Source organism: Salmo trutta, chromosome 19, assembly GCF_901001165.1.
Source record: "Salmo trutta chromosome 19, fSalTru1.1, whole genome shotgun sequence".
Lineage (NCBI taxonomy): Eukaryota > Metazoa > Chordata > Actinopteri > Salmoniformes > Salmonidae > Salmo > Salmo trutta.
This window is the reverse complement of record NC_042975.1, coordinates 7,215,630-7,235,575: the sequence shown is the minus strand read 5'-3', so window position 1 is coordinate 7,235,575 and position 19,946 is coordinate 7,215,630. Positions and strand designations below refer to the sequence as shown.

The window sequence follows — 19,946 nt, the reverse complement described above, 5'->3', positions numbered from 1 at the left end:
TGTTTTTGTAGGGGCCAGTCACCGATGCATGTCCTGGGACAATATGGGAAAGAGAATGCAGCGGCCATCTTTGAGCTTTTCTTGGAGTGTATGCCTGAGTACCCTCTGGACAAAGTGGACAATGAAGGGAACACCGGTAGGAAGGAGAGCAGGGTTCTGCTTCAATCTCTATCTGACTGATTGGATTAAGGCCCCTTTTGGGTTTAATGTTTCTGTCCTGACTAACAACTTGCTTTGTTAGTCTCAAATGTTTGACTCGTATAAGCCATTATAAAGATATGTATTTATTCTCTTTATCTAACCAGGTAAATTATTTGGGAGCACATTCTCTCTTACAATAGCGAATATAGTAAATGAAAGGAACCAAGAGGAATATGTTCTAGAGAATAACATCAATCCATTTTTTTGTTCCTCAGTTCTGTTGCTGGCCTACATGAAGGGCAATGCTAACCTGTGTCGTGCCATCGTGAGGTCTGGTGCACGTATGGGCCTCAACAACAACCAGGGAATCAACATCTTCAACTACCAAGTAGCCACCAAGCAACTGCTCTTCCGCCTTCTAGGTGAGACGCTCAGTCCGTGTACACACCTGGAATAGATCTGCTGAATGATGTTACATACAGTAGTTCAGTGTAGAGGTCCTACAGTACATAGTTCACACCTGCTTTGACATCAGTTAGGTATAGAGAAGAGTTTACATTGGATCCTTGGAATAATCCTGATTTTATTTACGCTCGGTCAGTACATTTTGAATAGGTATTTTTTAAGAGGAAGGTGGGGCCATTCTCACTTATGTTTTTTGTGTGTTTTTAGATATGTTGTCCAAAGAGCCCCCGTGGTGTGATGGATCAAACTGTTATGAATGTGCTGCCAAGTTTGGAGTCACCACAAGGAAACATCACTGGTAAGTACCTGAAAAACAGTTTCTTAATAAAGACTGGTTTAGTCCTTCGAGTGAAGTCAAATTGTTAGTTCCAAGTCATGTTGTTTTTTTGACAAGTTATTATATCAGACCTTACTCACCAAACGTTCTATCTGCTCGTCTTTCTCGCCCTTCTCCCTCGTTCTCCCTTTTTTTCCTCCCTGGCCCCCTCTTGTCCTCCTACCCCAGCCGTCACTGCGGCCGCTTGCTCTGCCACAAGTGTTCTATAAAGGAGATCCCCATCATTAAGTTTGACCTGAACAAGCCTGTGAGGGTCTGTGATGTCTGCTTCGACGTGCTGACTCTGGGTGGGGTGTCCTAATGCAGTGGACAGCCTGCTCCTCCATCTTCCCACCACCCTGACACCATAGGCTGGGCAACAACAGGAGATCGGGCGACACGGCAGTGGCAGCCAGGGCTAGAGTTACAGACAGACCACAACCTCTGTACTATTCATTCCAGTCTATCAAAACATGTTAGCTAATGTTCCAACAGGACTTAAGAAATAGAATATAAAAACATTATACATGTTTTTTTTTTTTTAAATCAAATGAATCGCGTAGTGAAAATTGGATAAAATGAAAGTAGCTTGCTTGGCTCAATGACTCCTGGACTGGAGAGAGGGAGATGTAAATCATATTGTCATGATTTGACCCGATATCGTTCATCAGGTGTTTGAAGGAATCATGAGAGTCAGTGATGAACGTGTAATGGTGTCAGATTGAGTCAGTGATGAACGTGTAATGGTGTCAGATTGAGTCAGTGATGAACGTGTAATGGTGTCAGATTGAGTCAGTGATGAACGTGTAATGGTGTCAGATTGAATCAGTGATGAACGTGTAATGGTGTCAGATTGAATCATGAGAATCAGTGATGAACATGTGATGGTGTCAGAGCCCTAACCCTGGTCTCGGTTGAGAGCGGGAACAGACCGACAGCTTGTGTGCAGCAGCAGCCTCACTGGCCTACTCATCAACTGAATCCATCACTGCACTGTGCTGGTGAGACAGGAAATAGCAGCGGAGCTCGCTGCCCTCTAAGACCTGCCCTGTGTTACAGTCAGCTGACCTTTGTCCCGAAATGTGCACTTGTTCACTTCCCTTCATGGATTTAAAAGAAAAGGACTGTTATAAGAAATGTCAATGTGCTGTATTTTCTCTTTACTGTTAGCGGTGTGGCTGGTTCAATATAAACTAGAGACGGGATGGTTGGATTTTAAGGGAATGGAGTTGAGACTATTTTTCATATACAAAAAAAGACATCTATTTGAATTGATGATGGAATTAATGATTAAAATGTTCATAAAACACTAATTGGGTTAAATATATTGTTGAATATATTGCTTAATTAACTCTCAATACTTAAAGAAGTGAGATCTCTGCTTTAAAAAATATCTATGTGAGATTATATTCACATGATTTGAAATGTAACGGCACAAAATAACCTCCATAAGTGTTTCTAGACCACGGGGTAAAGATTGAGCATCAGTAAGTGGGACTAGGCACTCAACTATCTTTACAATTGAGGATTTGTTAAGTCCCAAATGCAAAATAATTCTTGCTTTGAAATTTGACTTATGATAAAATACCTATTATACTTATGCATGTCATTTAATTTGTAGCCGATAATTTTGTATTATCTTATAATCATTGTGAATTGTGTCTGTTTCCCAGACCACCAAAGTGTACATTCCAATTCCTTGTAATCTGGGTCTTTAGTAAGGTCTTGTTGTTGGGGGGGAGGGGGGCATTATGTAACATGCTCCAATTGCTATTGCCTCAAGTGTTGTCTTGACCTGCCAGGCTAGTTTCCCAGACCCAGATTAAGATGAGTCCAGGACAAAAAAAACACTTTCAATGAAAATGTTCAGGCCTTCAGTCCAGAAATAGGTTTAATAATCTGTGTCCAGGAAACCAGCCTGTATGTTTTAATGCGTCTGGATTTCAAAACCCTAACAGGTGCACTTTATCAAAGATCACATGACATTTCTGACATAAGGGGAGAGAATGTGAGAGGAGTTGGTGGTGGCCATTGGTCCACTATAAGCATTGTTAAATTGTACAGAAATGTATAATATTTTTGACCACTACAACTGTTTTGTACTTAATGCAGTTTGTGCTTTTTTTTTTTGTCATTGACAAAACTGAAATGTTTGCCTCTTAATCTTTTCTGAACGTTGTGTTCTCTCTATGCTCAGATATCTAGCCCGTCTCTTCCTTCCATGTCCTTTTAGAGAAAAGGGAGGACGACTTTTCATAAAGTTAATCAAAAATAAAACACAGAATCTTGTTTTTCACTCTACTTTTCATATATATATATATATAAAAAAAAAACATTTCCAAGATGATGTTTCAGTACAACTTCTTGGTACACGTCTGTCATTGTCTTCACCCCAACTTCATATCCCATCTGACAATTACCAAAACACGTATGAAACATCAATTTAATTTTTCTATCTAGTCTATGTACAGATATAGTAAACATTTCCCTTCTATTCCTAGTTATGAGAGTCTCCAGTATTTGGCCACTTGCAATTAGTTGGCATACTGCACATTAATTACACAGAACTTAAAAATGTACATGCATAAAGAACTAAACAGAAACAACTTAGGTTATTTTCAAACTGGCATAAATCAAATACCCAGGCATTCTGATTAGGACACCATGGGAAGTCCCTGAGTTTTAAATAACAGTATATAAGCCTTTCTATAGTCCTTTTGAGATGCTCAGCCTTCCCAGAGCCCTCTACTCTCTGACAGGACATGAGTCGGCCTGAGAGGGGCAGTCCTCGTACTCCTGAATGTTAGGGTTTTCCAGCGTGGAGGAATTCTGGACACAAACACAGCGAGAACGGCCCGAGCCAGGAGAGAACAGCTTCCTAGGTACGCCGACCCAGTCTCTCTGCACTCCACCACTAAGGAGAAAATAACAAATCAGAGGTTCATGCTTAAAAACACAGTTAATTCCCTAATAATACTTCCCGAGACAATCTCTGTAATGCAGCCTTCCCCAAACTCAGTGCGCGTTTAGTTTTTAGCCCCAACTACACAGCTGATTAAAATGATCAAAGCTTGATTATTTGAATCAGCTGTAGGGCATAAAACTAAACGTGAGAAACACTGCTATCCAGTCTGATAGCAGGCAACACATATTTATATGTTAGCGCCCCCAACTATATGATATCTTTCAGCGTGGGAACGTTTGGACCTGCACACGTTGCTCCACCACCACATAGGCTAGTAAATACAATGGCCGTGTTCGAGCGCATCAAATCCGTGTTGCATTGTGACTGATCTACAAATAATAAATGAGTAGTTACTCATGATGCAAGGTGATTCGTAGAGTCGGCAGTCGCCTGCCCCATCGGCTGCAATGTCGAACAAGCCCAATGTTTCTCTGTGTACCATGATGTCAGTACCTCTTGGTGGAGCACCAGACCCGTCCGCCCCTGGCAGCGCTCCACTCTGAGTTGCAGGCTGGGAGGTGTTGCTTCTCAGCCTGGGCTTGGTTGTTGAGTCTCTGGCCCTGCTCCAGGGCTGCCTCCACCTGTAGCAGGGCCTCGGTGGGCTCTCCACTCTCACTGTAGAACCGTCCCACCAGTCTGCCTGTAGCATAGGGGACTTTAATCTCACACTAATGGATTTACCTTCATTATACGGTCAATGGATTCTCTGTATATGCCTGCCCTGTGGGCTAACAATGTCTAAGTGAAAATACATGACACATTTTTTTTATGAAGTCCCTTGTAGACTAAACCATATCACGGGCATGGATAGTTTCCCCATTCTGAGAAATTATGTATTTAAAGGTTTAGTCTGCAAGGGAATTTATACACAAAAAAATGCATCATGACAAAGGCCACTTGTATAATGTATTGAACAGGTACTGGGTGCAATAATATCAACCGTGTGACAAATGTTCATTGATCAAATGGACCGCGGACCCTCACATAAAGATTCCCTGGCCTGGCATACAGTCATTGGGCTCATTTGAGTGGTAAAGCAAAAGTAACCGAATGTAGACGACAGTAGAGGGAGTGATGTCGGGGAAGGTTGGAAGGCTTGACAAAAGTGATCCGCTCGAACACACTCATTGTATGATACACACCTACTGGCTTGTAGTCCTTGTGATAGAAGGCCAGCCAGTCATACAGGGACACCACCTGAGCAGGGGACAGACTAGACACGTCATCTGTCAGACCAGTATCTGTGAAGTCCCCAGTGACAAAGGCCAGAGAAGCGTCTTTACCTTAATAAACAGGGGGAATGGAAAGCAGCATAAAATGTATTCACATGTCTGACAAAATCTGTCAAAATCTGTATGGAATTTTATATAAATCTACAGGCATGTTCACAATTAAGAGACCCGCTGTTAAGGACCCTGGCACGTAGATAAATACATAAATAAATCCATCACCTGCAAAGAAATGATAACCACCACCGGGACCATAGTGCTTCATCCCCTTTTCTACATCGAACACCTGTCCTAATATGGCCAGGTAAAGGCCCTTGCTGTCCTCCTCTCCGCTGTACAGTGATAACTCCTCTTTGATTATGAGACGCGCAGGTGGAACTGTCGATTGAGGAGGTGCATCGCCAGTAATGTGGTCCCAGTCCTGACGCAGTACTAGTATTGCCACTAATACAAAAATAAACGAAATGATAAACCCTAACATTATGTCTAAGGCTATTCCTTGTTATTTGCCGTTACTCTTTGACCAATGTTCAGTCATTGACAAAGTGTATCACCGATTCTGTTGTTTTGTTTTTCCGGGTATGCATTTCATCCACGGCACACGCTCACATCAGTGCAGATATACACACTTCTTCTTCTGTATTTTTTTTTAAGATGGCGGTTGGCAACCAAAACGTGCCTTACCGCCACCAACCGGACTGGAGTATAAATCAAATTAACCTGCCAAATAACCCTTCACTTATTAAAAAATACAATACAAAATTAAACCCACCACCTCATTCCACAACTTTGACCCTCTACACCAGGCCAACAGCCTGGGAGAACGGGACTCTACCATTCAACACTCCCTGTAACTCCTATGCAGTAAAATCTTGTAAACCCAAGTACTTCTCTGCAGCTGCCACCACATCACCTATTTTCTGTGGTTTACATTCCATTTATGCAGTACAGATGATAACCATGGCAATGAACGCTAAAAAGCCCATCCTTACTGAAGCATATTTCCTTTGTAAGTCTACTATTTATACTTCTGATCCCCAGCAACATTTTTATGGAATAGTCTGCCTACCCATGTGAGAGACGCAGACTCAGTCTCAACCTTTAAGTCTTTACTGAAGACTTATCTCTTCAGTAGGTCCTATGATTAAGTATAGTCTGGCCCAGGAGTGTGAAGGTGAACGGAAAGGCTGGAGCAACGAACCGCCCTTGCTGTCTCTGCCTTGCCGGTTCCCCTCTTTCCACTGGGATTCTCTGCCTCTAACCCTATTACAGGGGCTGAGTCACTGACTTACTGGTGTTCTTCCATGCCGTCCATGGGAGGGGTGCGTCACTTGAGTGGGTTGAGTCACTGACGTGGTCTTCCTGTCTGGGTTGGCGCCCCCCCTTGGGTTATGCCATGGCGGAGATTTTTGTGGGCTATACTCGGCCTTGTCTTCGGACGGTAAGTTGGTGGTTGTAGACATCCCTCTAGTGGTGTGGGGGCTGTGCTTTGGCAAAGTGGGTGGGGTTATATCCTTCCTGTTTGGCCCTGTCCGGGGGTATCATCGGATGGGGCCACAGTGTCTTCTGATCCCTCCTGTCTCAGCCTCCAGTATTTATGCTGCAGTAGTTTATGTGCCGGGGGGCTAGGGTCAGTCTGTTTCATCTGGAGTATTCTCTTGTCTTATCCGGTGTCCTGTGTGAATTTAAATATGCTCTCTCTAATTCTCTCTTTCTTTCTCTCTTTCTTTCTTTCTCTCGGAGGACCTGAGCCCTAGGACCATGCCTCGGGACTACCTGGCATGATGACTCCTTGCTGTCCCCAGTCCACCTGGCCATGCTGCTGCTCCAGTTTCAACTGTTCTGCCTGCGGCTACGGAACCCTGACCTGTTCACTGGACGTGCTTGTTGCACCCTCGACAACTACAATGATTATTATTATTTGACCATGCTGGTCATTTATGAACATTTTAACAACTTGACCATGTTCTGTTATAATATCCACCCGGCACAGCCAGAAGAGGACTGGCCACCCCTAATAGCCTGGTTCCTCTCTAGGTTTCTTCCTAGGTTTTTGGCCTTTCTAGGGAGTTTTTCCTAGGGAGTTTTTCCTAGCCACCGTGCCTCTTTCACATGCATTGCTTGCTGTTTGGGGTTTTAGGCTGGGTTTCTGTACAGCACTTTGAGATTTCAGCTGATATACGAAGGGCTATATAAATAAATTTGATTTGATTTGATTTGAGGTACCTCTACAGTTAACTCAGAACACATATTTGGGGCAGCAGATGGCCTAGTGGTTAGAGCATTGGACTAGTAACTGGAAGGTTAAAAGATCGAATCCCTGAGCTGACAAGGTAAAAATCTGTTGTTCTTACCCTGAACAAGGCAGTTAACCCACTGTTCCTAGGCTGTCATTGAAAATAAGAATTTGTTCTAAAATGACTTGCCTACTTAAAAGAGTCAAAAAATTGCTGAAGCTACACATTACCTTTGTCTCCTGCACACTTATCACATCTAAGAATCTCCTTCCTACACACAGATGCAAAATAAACATATGCTTGGCACCTGAAACACTGTGGTGGGTTTGGAACAAAAGCTCTTACTGGATAACTGATATATCTTTACATTACTTTATCAGGTAAAGACTCAGAATCAAAGGACAGATGGTGACTCTTCTGTTACACCACGCTCGCCACAGATTTACAACCCATCTGTTTCGTGGTTTTGTAGCTCAGAGGTTTGGACATACAGTGCATTCGGAAAATATTCAGACCAACTGACTTTTTCCCACATTGCATTTTTCTAAAATAGATTCAATTGTTTTCTCCCCCTCAATCTACACACAATAGCCCATAATGACAAAACAAAAACAGGTTTTTAGATTTTTTTTTGCAAATGTATAAAAATAAATAAACTGAAATACCACATTTACATATGTATACAGACCCTTTACTCAGGTCTTCGTTGAAGCACCTTTGGTAGCAATTACAGTTTTAAGTCTTCTTGGGTATGATGCTACCAGCTTGGCACACCTGTATTTGGGAAGTTTCTCCCATTTCTCTCTGCAGATTCTCTCTGCAGATCCTCTCTGTCAGGTTGGATGGGGAACGTCGCTGCACAGCTATTTTCAGGTCTCTCCAGAGATGTTTGATCGGGTTCAAGTCCGGGTTCTGGCTGGGCCACTCAAGGACATTCAGAGACTTGTCCAGAAGCCACTCCTGTGAGCGAGAGTTGCACCCCTTCTCAAAAAACCTACACTCGATCCCTCCGATGTCAACAACTACAGACCAGTGTCTCTTCTTTCTTTTCTCTCCAAAACTCTTGAACGTGCCGTCCTTGGCCAGCTCTCCTGCTATCTCTCTCAGAATGACCTTCTCGATCCAAATCAGTCAGGTTTCAAGGTTGGTCATTCAATTGAGTCTGCTCTTCTCTGTGTCACAGAGGCTCTCCGCACTGCTAAAGCTAACTCTCTCTCCTCTGCTCTCATCCTTCTAGACCTATCTGCTGCCTTTGATACTGTGAACCATCAGATCCTCCTCTCCACCCTCTCCGAGTTGGGTATCTCCGGCGCGGCTCACTCTTGGATTGCGTCCTACCTGACAGGTCGCTCCTACCAGGTGGCGTTGCGAGAATCCGTCTCCGCACCACGTGCTCTCACCACTGGTGTCCCCCAGGGCTCAGTTCTAGGCCCTCTCCTATTCTCGCTATACACCAAGTCACTTGGCTCTGTCATATCCTTACATGGTCTCTCCTATCATTGCTATGCAGACGACACACAATTAATCTTCTCCTTTCCCCCTTCTGATAACCAGGTGGCGAAACGCATCTCTGCATGTCTGGCAGACATATCAGTGTGGATGATGGATCACCACCTCAAGCTGAACCTCGGCAAGACGGAGCTGCTCTTCCTCCCGGGGAAGGACTGCCCTTTCCATGATCTCGCTATCACAGTGGACAACTCCATTGTGTCCTCCTCCAAGAGTGCTAAGAGCCTCGGCGTGACCCTGGATGTAGGTTCATGCTATACAACATTTGCAGAGTACGACCCTGCCTTACACAGGAAGCGGCGCAGGTCCTAATCCAGGCACTTGTCATCTCCCTGCCTGTGCCATTAAACCCCTACAACTCATCCAGAACGCCGCAGCCCGTCTGGTGTTCAACCTTCCCAAGTTCTCTCACGTCACCCCGCTCCTCCGCACACTCCACTGGCTTCCAGTTGAAGCTCGCATCTGCTACAAGACCATGGTGCTTGCCTACGGAGCTGTGAGGGGAACGGCACCTCCGTACCTTCAGGATCTGATCAGGCCCTACACCCAAACAAGGGCACTTCATCCACCTCTGGCCTGCTGGCCCCCCTACCTCTGCGGAAGCACAGTTCCCGCTCAGCCAAGGCAAAACTGTTCGCTGCTCTGGCACCCCAATGGGGGACCAAGCTCCCTCACGACGCCAGGACAACGTAGTCAATCACCACCTTCCGTAGACACCTGAAACCCCACCTCTTTAAGGAATACCTGGGATAGGATATAGTAATCTTTCTAACCACCCCCCCCCCCCCAAAAAAAAAACGAAATAGATGTACTATTGTAAAGTGGTTGTTCCACTGGATATCTTAAGGTGAATGCACCAATTTGTAAGTCGCTCTGGATAAGAGCGTCTGCTAAATGACGTAAATGTAAATGTAAATGTGTTGTCTTGGCTGTGTGCTGTCGTGTCTTTGGCTATGCCGGATTAAGTGATATGACATGCTAACTTATAAAATTATTTCTCTGTAATTAATATTACCTGATTAAGCTAATCATGTAAATGTAATTAACTAGAAAGTCGGGGCACCACAGAAGAACGTTTATAGAGCTGTTATCCTCTGAATAAACTCTTAAAATACTTAGTAATATTTTACATCGATAGCAGTCAATCTTAACCCGTATGTTGTTTCAGTCTCATCATGAAAGTTGTAAATTCTTGGTTATCTGCACGAACCCAGTCTTTACTAAAATCATCCATACATCAATTGTCTTAAAATCATTTATTTACTACACTAAGTAATTAACAGAAAACATACAAACAGCAACTATCGTCACAAATGATGGGTAGAGGAATGTGCCCTAATGGCTAACAAGCATGGCTGGTCTGTTAGACAATGGGTCATAAAACGGTAAGCTGAGAAGTTACACAGAGTTCATTAATATTAACAATTGACAATTGAAGGCTCACTCATTCGGGAACATTTGCAATCAATATATATTTACGCTCATGTGTAGTCGGGATTCTTGTTGGAGAGTTTTGTTCTGATGGAGAGTTTGTCAGCGTTCTCTCTCTCTCTCTCGGTTAGAATGGATCTGTCAGAGCGACATCATAGAATGGATGTGGTTGGTCTTCGCGTTCGATGATATAATTTACTTAGCTGCAGACTAATAATTAATATCAAAGACTTGTTCTTATTCTGTCGGTCTCGATAGTAAAAGTTAACCACGTGGTATAGTTCACTTTCAGTAGAGTACTTGGATGGTCAAACCTATGAGCCAACTCGCAATGGAGTGTAGGCCTGGTCTGTAGAAATGTAAATCAGGGGGTGTTTTATAGTGCCCATAGAACAGGCTTGTCAAATGACGCCTGGTCCTGTATGTGTCCCTGGGGGCGTGCCTATGACTGAGCTAGACTTGGTTACAGAAATATAATTCTATCACATTAACATCAGTACATAGCATCTCAATGTATTACAAATAGCTTTATCCTTAATAATACATTGTATACAACCATGTGGATTCAGTCTCATCGCTGAGGCTATCATGTAGACCGTTTTAGGGTAACATGGCTATATTGTCTCTTCTGAGTATCACAAAATTGTACCAAGCGGATCAGTTCGTAGCTGGAGTCTTCATCAATCTTCCATATCTTCTCCAGAACACACATGTCGCTAGGTTCTCCAATTCTATGAGTTGGAAGAATTTCCTTTGTCTCTCTATGAAACATGTTGTAGTAGATTCTCCTCTTGGAATTTTTACAACCCTGGGTTGGGGGGAAGGTAGGTTGGGTGATGGTACAAAGGGGAGGGGGTCAACTGTCCTTCCTGTACCCAAAGAGGCCAACGTCATGACAGTGCTTAGGGTCGTTGTCCTGTTGGAAGGTGAACCTTCGCCTGAGTCTGAGGTCCTGAGCGCTCTGGAGCAGGTTTTCATCAAGGATCTCTGTACTTTGCGCCATTCATCTTTCCCTCGATCTGGACTAGTCTCCCAGTCCCTGCCGCTGAAAATCATCCCCACAGCATGATGCTGCCACCACCATGCTTCACAGTAGGCATGGTGCCAGGTTTCCTCCAGATGTGATGCTTGGCATTCAGGCCAAAGAGTTCAATCTTGGTTTCATCAGACCAGAAAATCTTGTTTCTCATGGTCTGGGAGTCTTGAGGTGCTTTTTGACAAACTCCAAGCGGGCTGTCATGTGCATTTTACTGAGGAGTGACTTCCGTCTGGCCACTCTACCATAAAGGCCTGATTGGTGGAGTGCTGCAGAGGTGGTTGTCTTTCCGGAAGGTTTTCCCATCGTCGCAGAGGAACTCTGGAGCTCTGTCAGAGTGACCATCGGGTTCTTGGTCACCTTCCTGACCAAGGCCCTTCTCCCCAGATTGCTCAATTTGGCCGGGCAGCCAGCTCTAGGAAGAGTCTTGGTGGTTCCAAACTTCTTCCATTTAAGAATGATGGAGGCCACTGTGTTCTTGGGGACCTTCAATGCTGTAGACATTTTTTTTGTACCCTTCCCCAGATCTGTGCCTCGATACAATCCTGTCTCGGAGCTCTATGGACAATTCCTTTGACCTCATGGCTTGGTTTTTTTGGTGTGTAGATTGATGAGGATTATTTAAGAATAAGTCTGTAACGTAACAAAATGTGGAAAAAGTTAAGGTGTCTGAATACTTTCCAGATGCACTGTAGATGGAAAAGGGAGACACCCCATTTGCTCTTTTCTTCTGGTTCAGTGATAGTCAATGAACTTAGTAGACCAGACCCAGATCCTATTGCATTGGTATCTATGGGAGACCCACCCCATTAAGAAGACACTCAGGGGCCAGGTCTCTGTGTGTGCATGAGTACATGTATGTGTGTGTGTGAGCTTTTATGAGAGCACACATCAGAGTTTACCCCCCCCAAAAAATCGAATAAAAAGCTGATAAATCAAATTGTTGCCTGCCAAATTGAACCAAGGGGAAGAAGAAAAAAATCCATGGCAAAATCTGCTTCTTGTTTTATTGATGTAAATACCAGTTGATGTGCTCCAACTTCAAAGGCAAATATTCTTCATTGCATAATACATCCTCGAGTTTCTTGGAGATTAGTGTCGGGTGTGTTTTTATTGTTACTCACGCAACAACAAAAAAACGCCATGTTCTCATCAGGGACTTCAGCTAAGTGTACCCCGACTGGGCAACATTGGAGAAGATTGTGTTGATTATCTTTGTTTCTAGTGTGCCCGCCGAGAGGAGATTCTTTCTCCAAAACAGAGTAAGATGGCCTCAAGATGGCCTGCATCTTAGTACAGGGAGTGTTTCTCTGCAGTACCTGGTTCAAATCCAGGCTGCATCATTGTAAATTAAAATGTTCTTGCCTGGTTAAATTAAAGAAGTCCACCACAATTAAATTAGATGAAAATTGTGTTTGTCTGGTCCTGTCACCCTAGATAAGATTAACATATGGCTGTGTCAGTGAAGGGCTGTTAAATTCAAACCAAGACTCCAATTGAGAGGGTATGCCACATGCCTCCTTTTTAATTAAAGAAAATCGAAAGAAGAACAGGCCCTTGTTACCTTAAGATTTTAAATAAAATAAAACTGATCTGATTATATAAAGTGATGTATAAAAGCGCAATGCCTTTTCTATAAAGAAGGTGTTTCCACCCCGACTCTCGTCCACGACGGTCTGCGAACCCACAGCCGTCTGTCCCGCAACCCTTGGTGCCTTCCAAACTCCAGCGTTGCCATAGAAGTTAATGCTTACAGGACGAAGAACAGTTTCAAAAACTATATATCTAAGGCTCGGATCTGTCCAAGAAGTGAGGGTAAATGGTAGACATGTTCTCTGCTATACACTTTTTATGTTTTAATTATTATTTGGGGTATAGGGGAGGGTCACCGTTTATTTTCAAGCGTTCAGGGAGGGTTTAGGTGAAATATATTTTGCTGAAGGGGAAGGCCATCCATTTTCATTTCAGAGAGGTTCGATATTCTCCACCTAACCGTTCACTCTCAAAATTAATGTTTCTTTGCTGAACAAGGTCTTTCCTGACTTTCAAGAATGCCTGAATTGCTTCGCCCGGCTTTTCTGGTTGGCTGGGAAGCTTCATCATCCAATTATTCCAGATCTACAGAAGTGTAAGTTTCACCATGGCACTGAACATGGCGATACGTTGGCTCATGAGAACTATTACAACGTGGCAAATATGTAATCGAGTAAATAGAGTCAATTATTGCATTCTATCCATGGTGTCTTTCACGGGCTACAGATAGATGAAACAGATGGATGGGAGGGCATACAGGCTGTCGCCAACATTGTTATGTGCAATTTGCCTACATGGGTAATAGAAACACTTCAACCACTTCCATTGTTATTTGCTTTTTCGCACCCGTGCTGTTTCCACCAAACTGACTTGTTGCAGATAAAAATCTGTTCTGGGGGGGCAGTGCCCCTGTGACAACAATTTTGGACCCCCCTTGTGGCCCCCCTAAATGTGGAGAATGAAATCATTTTTACATAACTCATTTTTGCTATCGTTCTTTTTTTTTTTTTACATCCGTTATTAATGTAACTGGCCCCTCTAACAGTACAACTGACCCCAGCTTGGCCCCCCAGTTGAAATGGTCTAGAACCGCCACTGGATGTAGTGCACAAGAACTGGCCAATACATGGCATCAGCAATCCAGGGTTTAAATACATCATTGGCTTTGACCAATCAGCCATGGCTAACTCATTACATTCTAGGCCCAATAATAAATTAAGGATTGCTTAGATGAGCTACAGTAGATGCATATAGACAAAAATAGTTGATGGTAACTATAAAATAAAAATATTCATGATATAGCTGTAGTACAAAGAGAATCATTTTAACAAGAACCGTCACGCTATCTGGCGTGAGACAAAATATCACATTCACTTATTTAACCTGAGCAACCTGACTGACTATAAAGGCTCCAGATTAGACCAGCTCCCTCTCTTCTCCCCACTGAATGAATGGGCCTCAGGCTGCCAATCAAACATTGAAATTACATCTGTGGGCTTGTCACAAAGATGGATCTCCACTGCTGGCTGCAGGGGAGATGAGGGGAAATTAGTCTGTCTGGGTGTCTGGTCTGGACTAATAACTGTGTGTGTGTGGGGGGGGGGGGTTATAACTAATGTGGATGTGTTGTTGTTTTCCTGAGGTGGTAGTGAGACTCTGGGAGTGTTATTCTAGCAGCAGGGGGGCAGCAGTATTATTCTAGCAGCAGGGGGCAGCAGTATTATTCTAGCAGCAGGGGGGCAGCAGTATTATTCTAGCAGCAGGGGGGCAGCAGTATTATTCTAGCAGCAGGGGGCAGCAGTATTATTCTAGCAGCAGGGGGCAGCAGTATTATTCTAGCAGCAGGGGGGCAGCAGTATTATTCTAGCAGCAGGGGGGCAGTAGTATTATTCTAGCAGCAGGGGGGCAGCAGTATTATTCTAGCAGCAGGGGAGCAGCAGTATTATTCTAGCAGCAGGGGGGCAGCAGTATTATTCTAGCAGCAGGGGGCAGCAGTATTATTCTAGCAGCAGGGGGGCAGCAGTATTATTCTAGCAGCAGGGGGCAGCAGTATTATCCTAGCAGCAGGGGCCAGCAGTATTATTCTAGCAGCAGGGGGGCAGCAGTATTATTCTAGCAGCAGGGGGGCAGCAGTATTATTCTAGCAGCAGAGGGGGCAGCAGTATTACTCTAGCAGCAGGGGGGCAGCAGTATTATTCTAGCAGCAGGGGGGCAGCAGTATTATTCTAGCAGCAGGGGGGCAGCAGTATTATTCTAGCAGCAGGGGGGCAGCAGTATTAACCTAGCAGCAGGGGGGCAGCAGTATTATTCTAGCAGCAGGGGGGCAGCAGTATTATTCTAGCAGCAGGGGGGCAGCAGTATTATTCTAGCAGCAGGGGGGCAGCAGTATTAACCTAGCAGCAGGGGGCAGCATTATTATTCTAGCAGCAGGGGGGCAGCAGTATTATTCTAGCAGCAGGGGGGCAGCAGTATTATTCTAGCAGCAGGGGGCAGTAGTACTTCTCACTAGCACACACGCAGTCACACTGTGTATCATAGTGATGTCCTGAGATGTCATCAGCACACACACAAAGACAAGATGATGCCAACAGACCCGGCCACCCTCTTTCTAGCTCCTAGCCAACTTTCTAGCTCCTAGCCAACTTTCTAGCTCCTAGCCAACTCCTTGACTTTTTCCACATGTTGTTACGTTACAGCCTTATCCTAAAATGGATTCAGTCCCCCCCCCTCAATCTACATACACTAACCCATAATGACAAAGCAAAAATAGGTTTTTAGAAATGTTTGCAATGTATAAAAAATAAAACACTTTGATGCCCCTGTACTGTCTCTGCCTTCTAGATGGAAGTAGGTTGAACAGGCCTTGGCTCAGGTGACTCTGAGGACACGGCATGAAACGCCGTGTCCTCAAAGATTTTACTGAGTTAAAGTTCATATAAGGAATTCAGTACATTTAAATAAATTCATTAGGCCCTAATCTATGGATTTCACATGACAGATACGTTAAATAAAATAGGTAGGGGCGTGGATGTGACCACCATTTGCCTCATGCTGTGCAACACAACTCCTTGATCAGGCTGTTGATTGTGGCCTGTGGAATGTTGTCCCAGTCCTCTTCAATGGCTGTGGGATGTTGCTGGATATTGGCGGGAACTGGAAAACACTGTCATGTTCCAGTGTGGGCTGCAGTTGGTCTAGCAGTTAAGAGCTTTGGGCCAGAAATCGAAAGGTATCTGGTTCGAATCCCTGAACCGACTAGTTGAAAAATCTGCCGATGTGCCCTTGAGCAAGGCACTTAAAATGAAATGCTCCTGTGAATCGCTCTGGATAAAAGCGTCTGCTAAATGACTAAAATAGAAATGTACACATCTATTCAGAGAATCCCAAACATGCTCAATAGATGACATGTCTGGTGAGTATGCAGGCCATGGAAGAACTGGGACATTTTCAGCTTCGAGGAATTGTCTACTGATCCTTTCAACATGGCTGCTGTGCATTATCATACTAAAACATGAGGTGATGGCGGCGGATGAATGGCACGACAATGGGCCTCAGGATCTTGTAAAGGTATCTCTGTACATTAAAATTGCCATTGATAAAATGCAATTGTGTTCGTTGTCTGTAGCTTATTCCTGCCCATACCATAACCCCACCGCCATCATGGGACACTCTGTTCACAATGTTCACATCAGCAAACCGCTCGCCCACACGACGCCATACACATGGTCTGCGGTTGTGAGGCCGGTTGGACGTACTGCCAAATACTATAAAACGACATTGGTGGCTTATGGTAGAGACATTAACATAAAATTATCTGGCAACAGCTCTGGTGGACATTCCTGCAGCAGCATGCTATTTGCACGCTCCCTCAAAACTTGAGACATCTGTGGCATTGTGCTGTCTGACAAAACTGCACATTTTAGAGTGTCCTTTTACTGTCCCTAGCACAAGGTGCACTTGTGTAATGATCATGCTGTTTAATCAGTATCTTGATATGCCACACCTGTCAGGTGGAGGGATTAACTCGGCAAAGGAGAAATGCTCACCAACAGGGATGTAAACAAATTTGTGTACAAAATGTGAGAGAAATACGTTTTTTATGCTTATGGGACATTTCTGTGATCTTTTATTTCAGCTCATGAAACATGCAACCAACACTTTACATGTTGGGTTTATATGTTTGTTTTGTGTACATAGTCATTGAACACTGGTCACTTTAAAAATGTTTGCACACTATTTTACCCACTTCATATCTATACAGTGCGTTTGTAAAGTATTCAGACCCCTTTTGGGATGTTTTTCAGTGGCAGCGACTGGGAGACTAGTCAGGACCGAGGGAAAGATAAACCGAGCAAAGTACAGAGAGATCCTTGATGAAAACCTGCTCCAGACCGCTCTGGACCCAGACTGGGGAGAAGGTTCACCTTCCAAGGACCCTAAGCACACAGCCAAGACAACACAGGAGTGGCTTCTGGACAAGTCTTGATGTCCTTGAGTGGCCCAGCAAGAACCCGGACTTGAACCCGATCAAAAATCTCTGGAGAGACTTGACAATAGCTGTGCAGCGACGCTCCCCATCCAACCTGACAGAGCTTGAGAGGATCTGCAGAAGAGAATGGGAGAAACTCCCCAAATACACGTGTGCCAAGCTTGTAGCGTCATACCCAAGAAGACTCGAGGCTGTAATCGCTGCCAAAGGTGCTTCAACAAAGTACTGAGTAAAGCGTCTGAATACTTATGTAAACGTGATATTTCAGATTTAAATTTTTATAAATGTGCAATCATTTCTAAAAACCTGTTTTTGCTATGTCATTATGGGGTATTGTGTGTAGATTTATGAGGAGAAAAAACTGTTTCATCCATTTTAGAATAAGGCTGTAACATAACAAAATGTGAAGTGAAAAGTGAAGGGGTCTGAATAGTTTCCGAATGTGTACTGTATTCTAGTCATGGCTCATCCTGTATAACTGCTGCTATATACACCTTTTATATTCATATACTGAAAATGTGTGGGCAGAACTGAAAAGCGTGTGCGAGCAAGGAGGCCTACAAACCTGACTCAGTTACACCAGCTCTGTCAGGAGGAATGGGACAAAATTCACCCAACTTATTGTGGAAGCTTGTGGAAGGCGTTAGACCCAAGTTAAACAATTTAAAGGCAATGCTACCAAATACTAATTGAATGTATGTAAATTTATGACCCACTGGGAATGTGATGAAAGAAATAAAAGCTGAAATAAATCATTCTCTCTACTATTATTCTGACATTTCAAATTCTTGAAATAAAGTGGTGATCCTAACTGACCTAAGACAGAGAATTTTTACTAGGATTACATGTCAGGAATTGTGAAAAACTGAGTTTAAATGTATTTGGCTAAGGTGTATGTAAACTTCCAACTTCAACTGTAAATATGTATATACTCAGTATATATATATATATATATATATATATATACACTGAGTATATACATATATATATATATATATAATATATATATAATAAATATTTATAAATATATATGTACTCAGTATATATATATATTTATATATATACTGAGTATACCAAACATTAAGAACACCTTCCTAATATTGAGTTGCACCCCCATTTTACACTCAGAACAACGTCAATTCATCAGGGCATGGACTCTACAAGGTGTCAAAAGTGTTCCACAGGGATGCTGGCCCATGTTGACTCCAATGTTTCCCACAGATGTGTCAAGTTGGCTTGATGTCCTTTGGGTGGTGGACCCTTCTTGATACACGCGGGAAACTTTTGAGCGTGAAAAACCCAGAAGTGTTGCAGTTCTTGAAAAACTGTCCTAAAGGCAAAGGGTGGTTACTTTGAAGAATCTCAAATATAAAATATATTTTCAATTGTTTAACACTTTTTTGGTTACTGCATGATTCCATTTGTGTTATTTCAAAGTTTTGAGGTATTCAATGTTATTCTACAATGTAGAAATTAGTAAAAATAAAGAAAAAACCCTGGAATGAGGAGTTGTGTCAACTTTTGACTGGTACTGTGTATATCTATTCCGGCTCATTGCTTGTTCTGTTATTTTCTCATTTCTTTTTACTTTCTGGTTTATGTGCGTATTATTTATTTGTATTGCTAGGTATTACTGCTCTATTGGAGCTAGAAACACCAGCATTACTGCTCTATTGGAGCTAGAAACATCAGCATTACTGCTCTATTGGAGCTAGAAACACCAGCATTACTGCTCTATTGGAACTAGAAACACCAGCATTACTGCACTGTTGGAGCTAGAAACACCAGCATTACTGCTCTGTTGGAGCTAGAAACACCAGCATTACTGCTCTGTTGGAGCTAGAAACACAAGCATTACTGCTCTGTTGGAGCTAGAAACACCAGCATTACTGCTCTGTTGGAGCTAGAAACACAAGCATTACTGCTCTGTTGGAGCTAGAAACACCAGCATTACTGATCTGTTGGAGCTAGAAACACCAGCATTACTGCCATGTTGGAGCTAGAAACACAAGCATTACTGCTCTGTTGGAGCTAGAAACACCAGCATTACTGCACTGTTGGAGCTAGAAACACAAGCATTACTGCACTGTTGGAGCTAGAAACACCAGCATTACTGCACTGTTGGAGCTAGAAACACCAGCATTACTGCTCTGTTGGAGCTAGAAACACCAGCATTACTGCTCTGTTGGAGCTAGAAACACCAGCATTACTGCCCTGTTGGAGCTAGAAACACCAGCATTACTGCCCTGTTGGAGCTAGAAACACCAGCATTACTGCCCTGTTGGAGCTAGAAACACCAGCATTACTGCCCTGTTGGAGCTAGAAACACCAGCATTACTGCTCTGTTGGAGCTAGAAACACCAGCATTACTGCTCTGTTGGAGCTAGAAACACAAGCATTACTACTCTGTTGGAGCTAGAAACACAAGCATTACTGCCCTGTTGGAGCTAGAAACACCAGCATTACTGCCATGTTGGAGCTAGAAACACCAGCATTACTGCCCTGTTGGAGCTAGAAACATAAACATTACTGCTCTGTTGGAGCTAGAAACACCAGCATTACTGCCCTGTTGGAGCTAGAAACACCAGCATTACT

At 43.5% G+C, this 19,946-nt stretch overlaps 2 protein-coding genes across 5 annotated transcripts in view; one reads left to right on the top strand and one right to left on the bottom strand.

The window, feature by feature from the left end:
* Positions 1 to 2,240, top strand: part of ankfy1 (ankyrin repeat and FYVE domain containing 1) — a 37,236-nt gene extending 34,996 nt beyond the window's left edge. For both annotated transcript variants that reach the window (XM_029699580.1, XM_029699579.1), the window contains exons 22-25: positions 12 to 136; positions 417 to 563; positions 814 to 904; positions 1,112 to 2,240. In XM_029699580.1, coding sequence (XP_029555440.1) covers positions 12 to 136; positions 417 to 563; positions 814 to 904; positions 1,112 to 1,244 — 496 coding nt within the window. In that variant the 3' untranslated portion in view covers positions 1,245 to 2,240. The remainder of the gene's footprint in view (positions 1 to 11; positions 137 to 416; positions 564 to 813; positions 905 to 1,111) is intronic.
* Positions 2,241 to 3,351: 1,111 nt separating this feature from the next.
* On the bottom strand, positions 3,352 to 5,749 carry cyb5d2 (cytochrome b5 domain containing 2). Of its 3 annotated transcripts, none has more exons than XM_029699581.1 (4): positions 5,339 to 5,749; positions 5,030 to 5,170; positions 4,341 to 4,527; positions 3,352 to 3,836 (listed from the first exon to the last, which is right to left on the bottom strand). In XM_029699581.1, the coding sequence occupies exons 1-4, from the start codon at positions 5,595 to 5,597 to the stop codon at positions 3,668 to 3,670; spliced, it is 756 nt and encodes a 251-aa protein (XP_029555441.1). In that variant the 5' UTR covers positions 5,598 to 5,749; the 3' UTR covers positions 3,352 to 3,667. The 3 variants fall into 3 exon arrangements, with proteins under 3 accessions (XP_029555441.1, XP_029555442.1, XP_029555443.1); XM_029699582.1 differs by having other exon boundaries at positions 5,030 to 5,164; XM_029699583.1 differs by having other exon boundaries at positions 5,030 to 5,084; positions 5,339 to 5,507.
* Positions 5,750 to 19,946: the final 14,197 nt, after the last annotated feature.

Excerpts from the sequence above, each read along its gene's own strand:
- cyb5d2 (XM_029699581.1), bottom strand. The coding sequence starts at position 5,597 with ATGTTAGGGTTTATCATTTCGTTTATTTTTGTATTAGTGGCAATACTA. Across the intron at positions 4,528-5,029 it reads CAAGGACTACAAGCCAGTAG|GCAGACTGGTGGGACGGTTC; the intron begins GTGTGTATCATA and ends CCTATGCTACAG. Across the intron at positions 3,837-4,340 it reads GTCTGGTGCTCCACCAAGAG|TGGTGGAGTGCAGAGAGACT; the intron begins GTACTGACATCA and ends TTTTCTCCTTAG.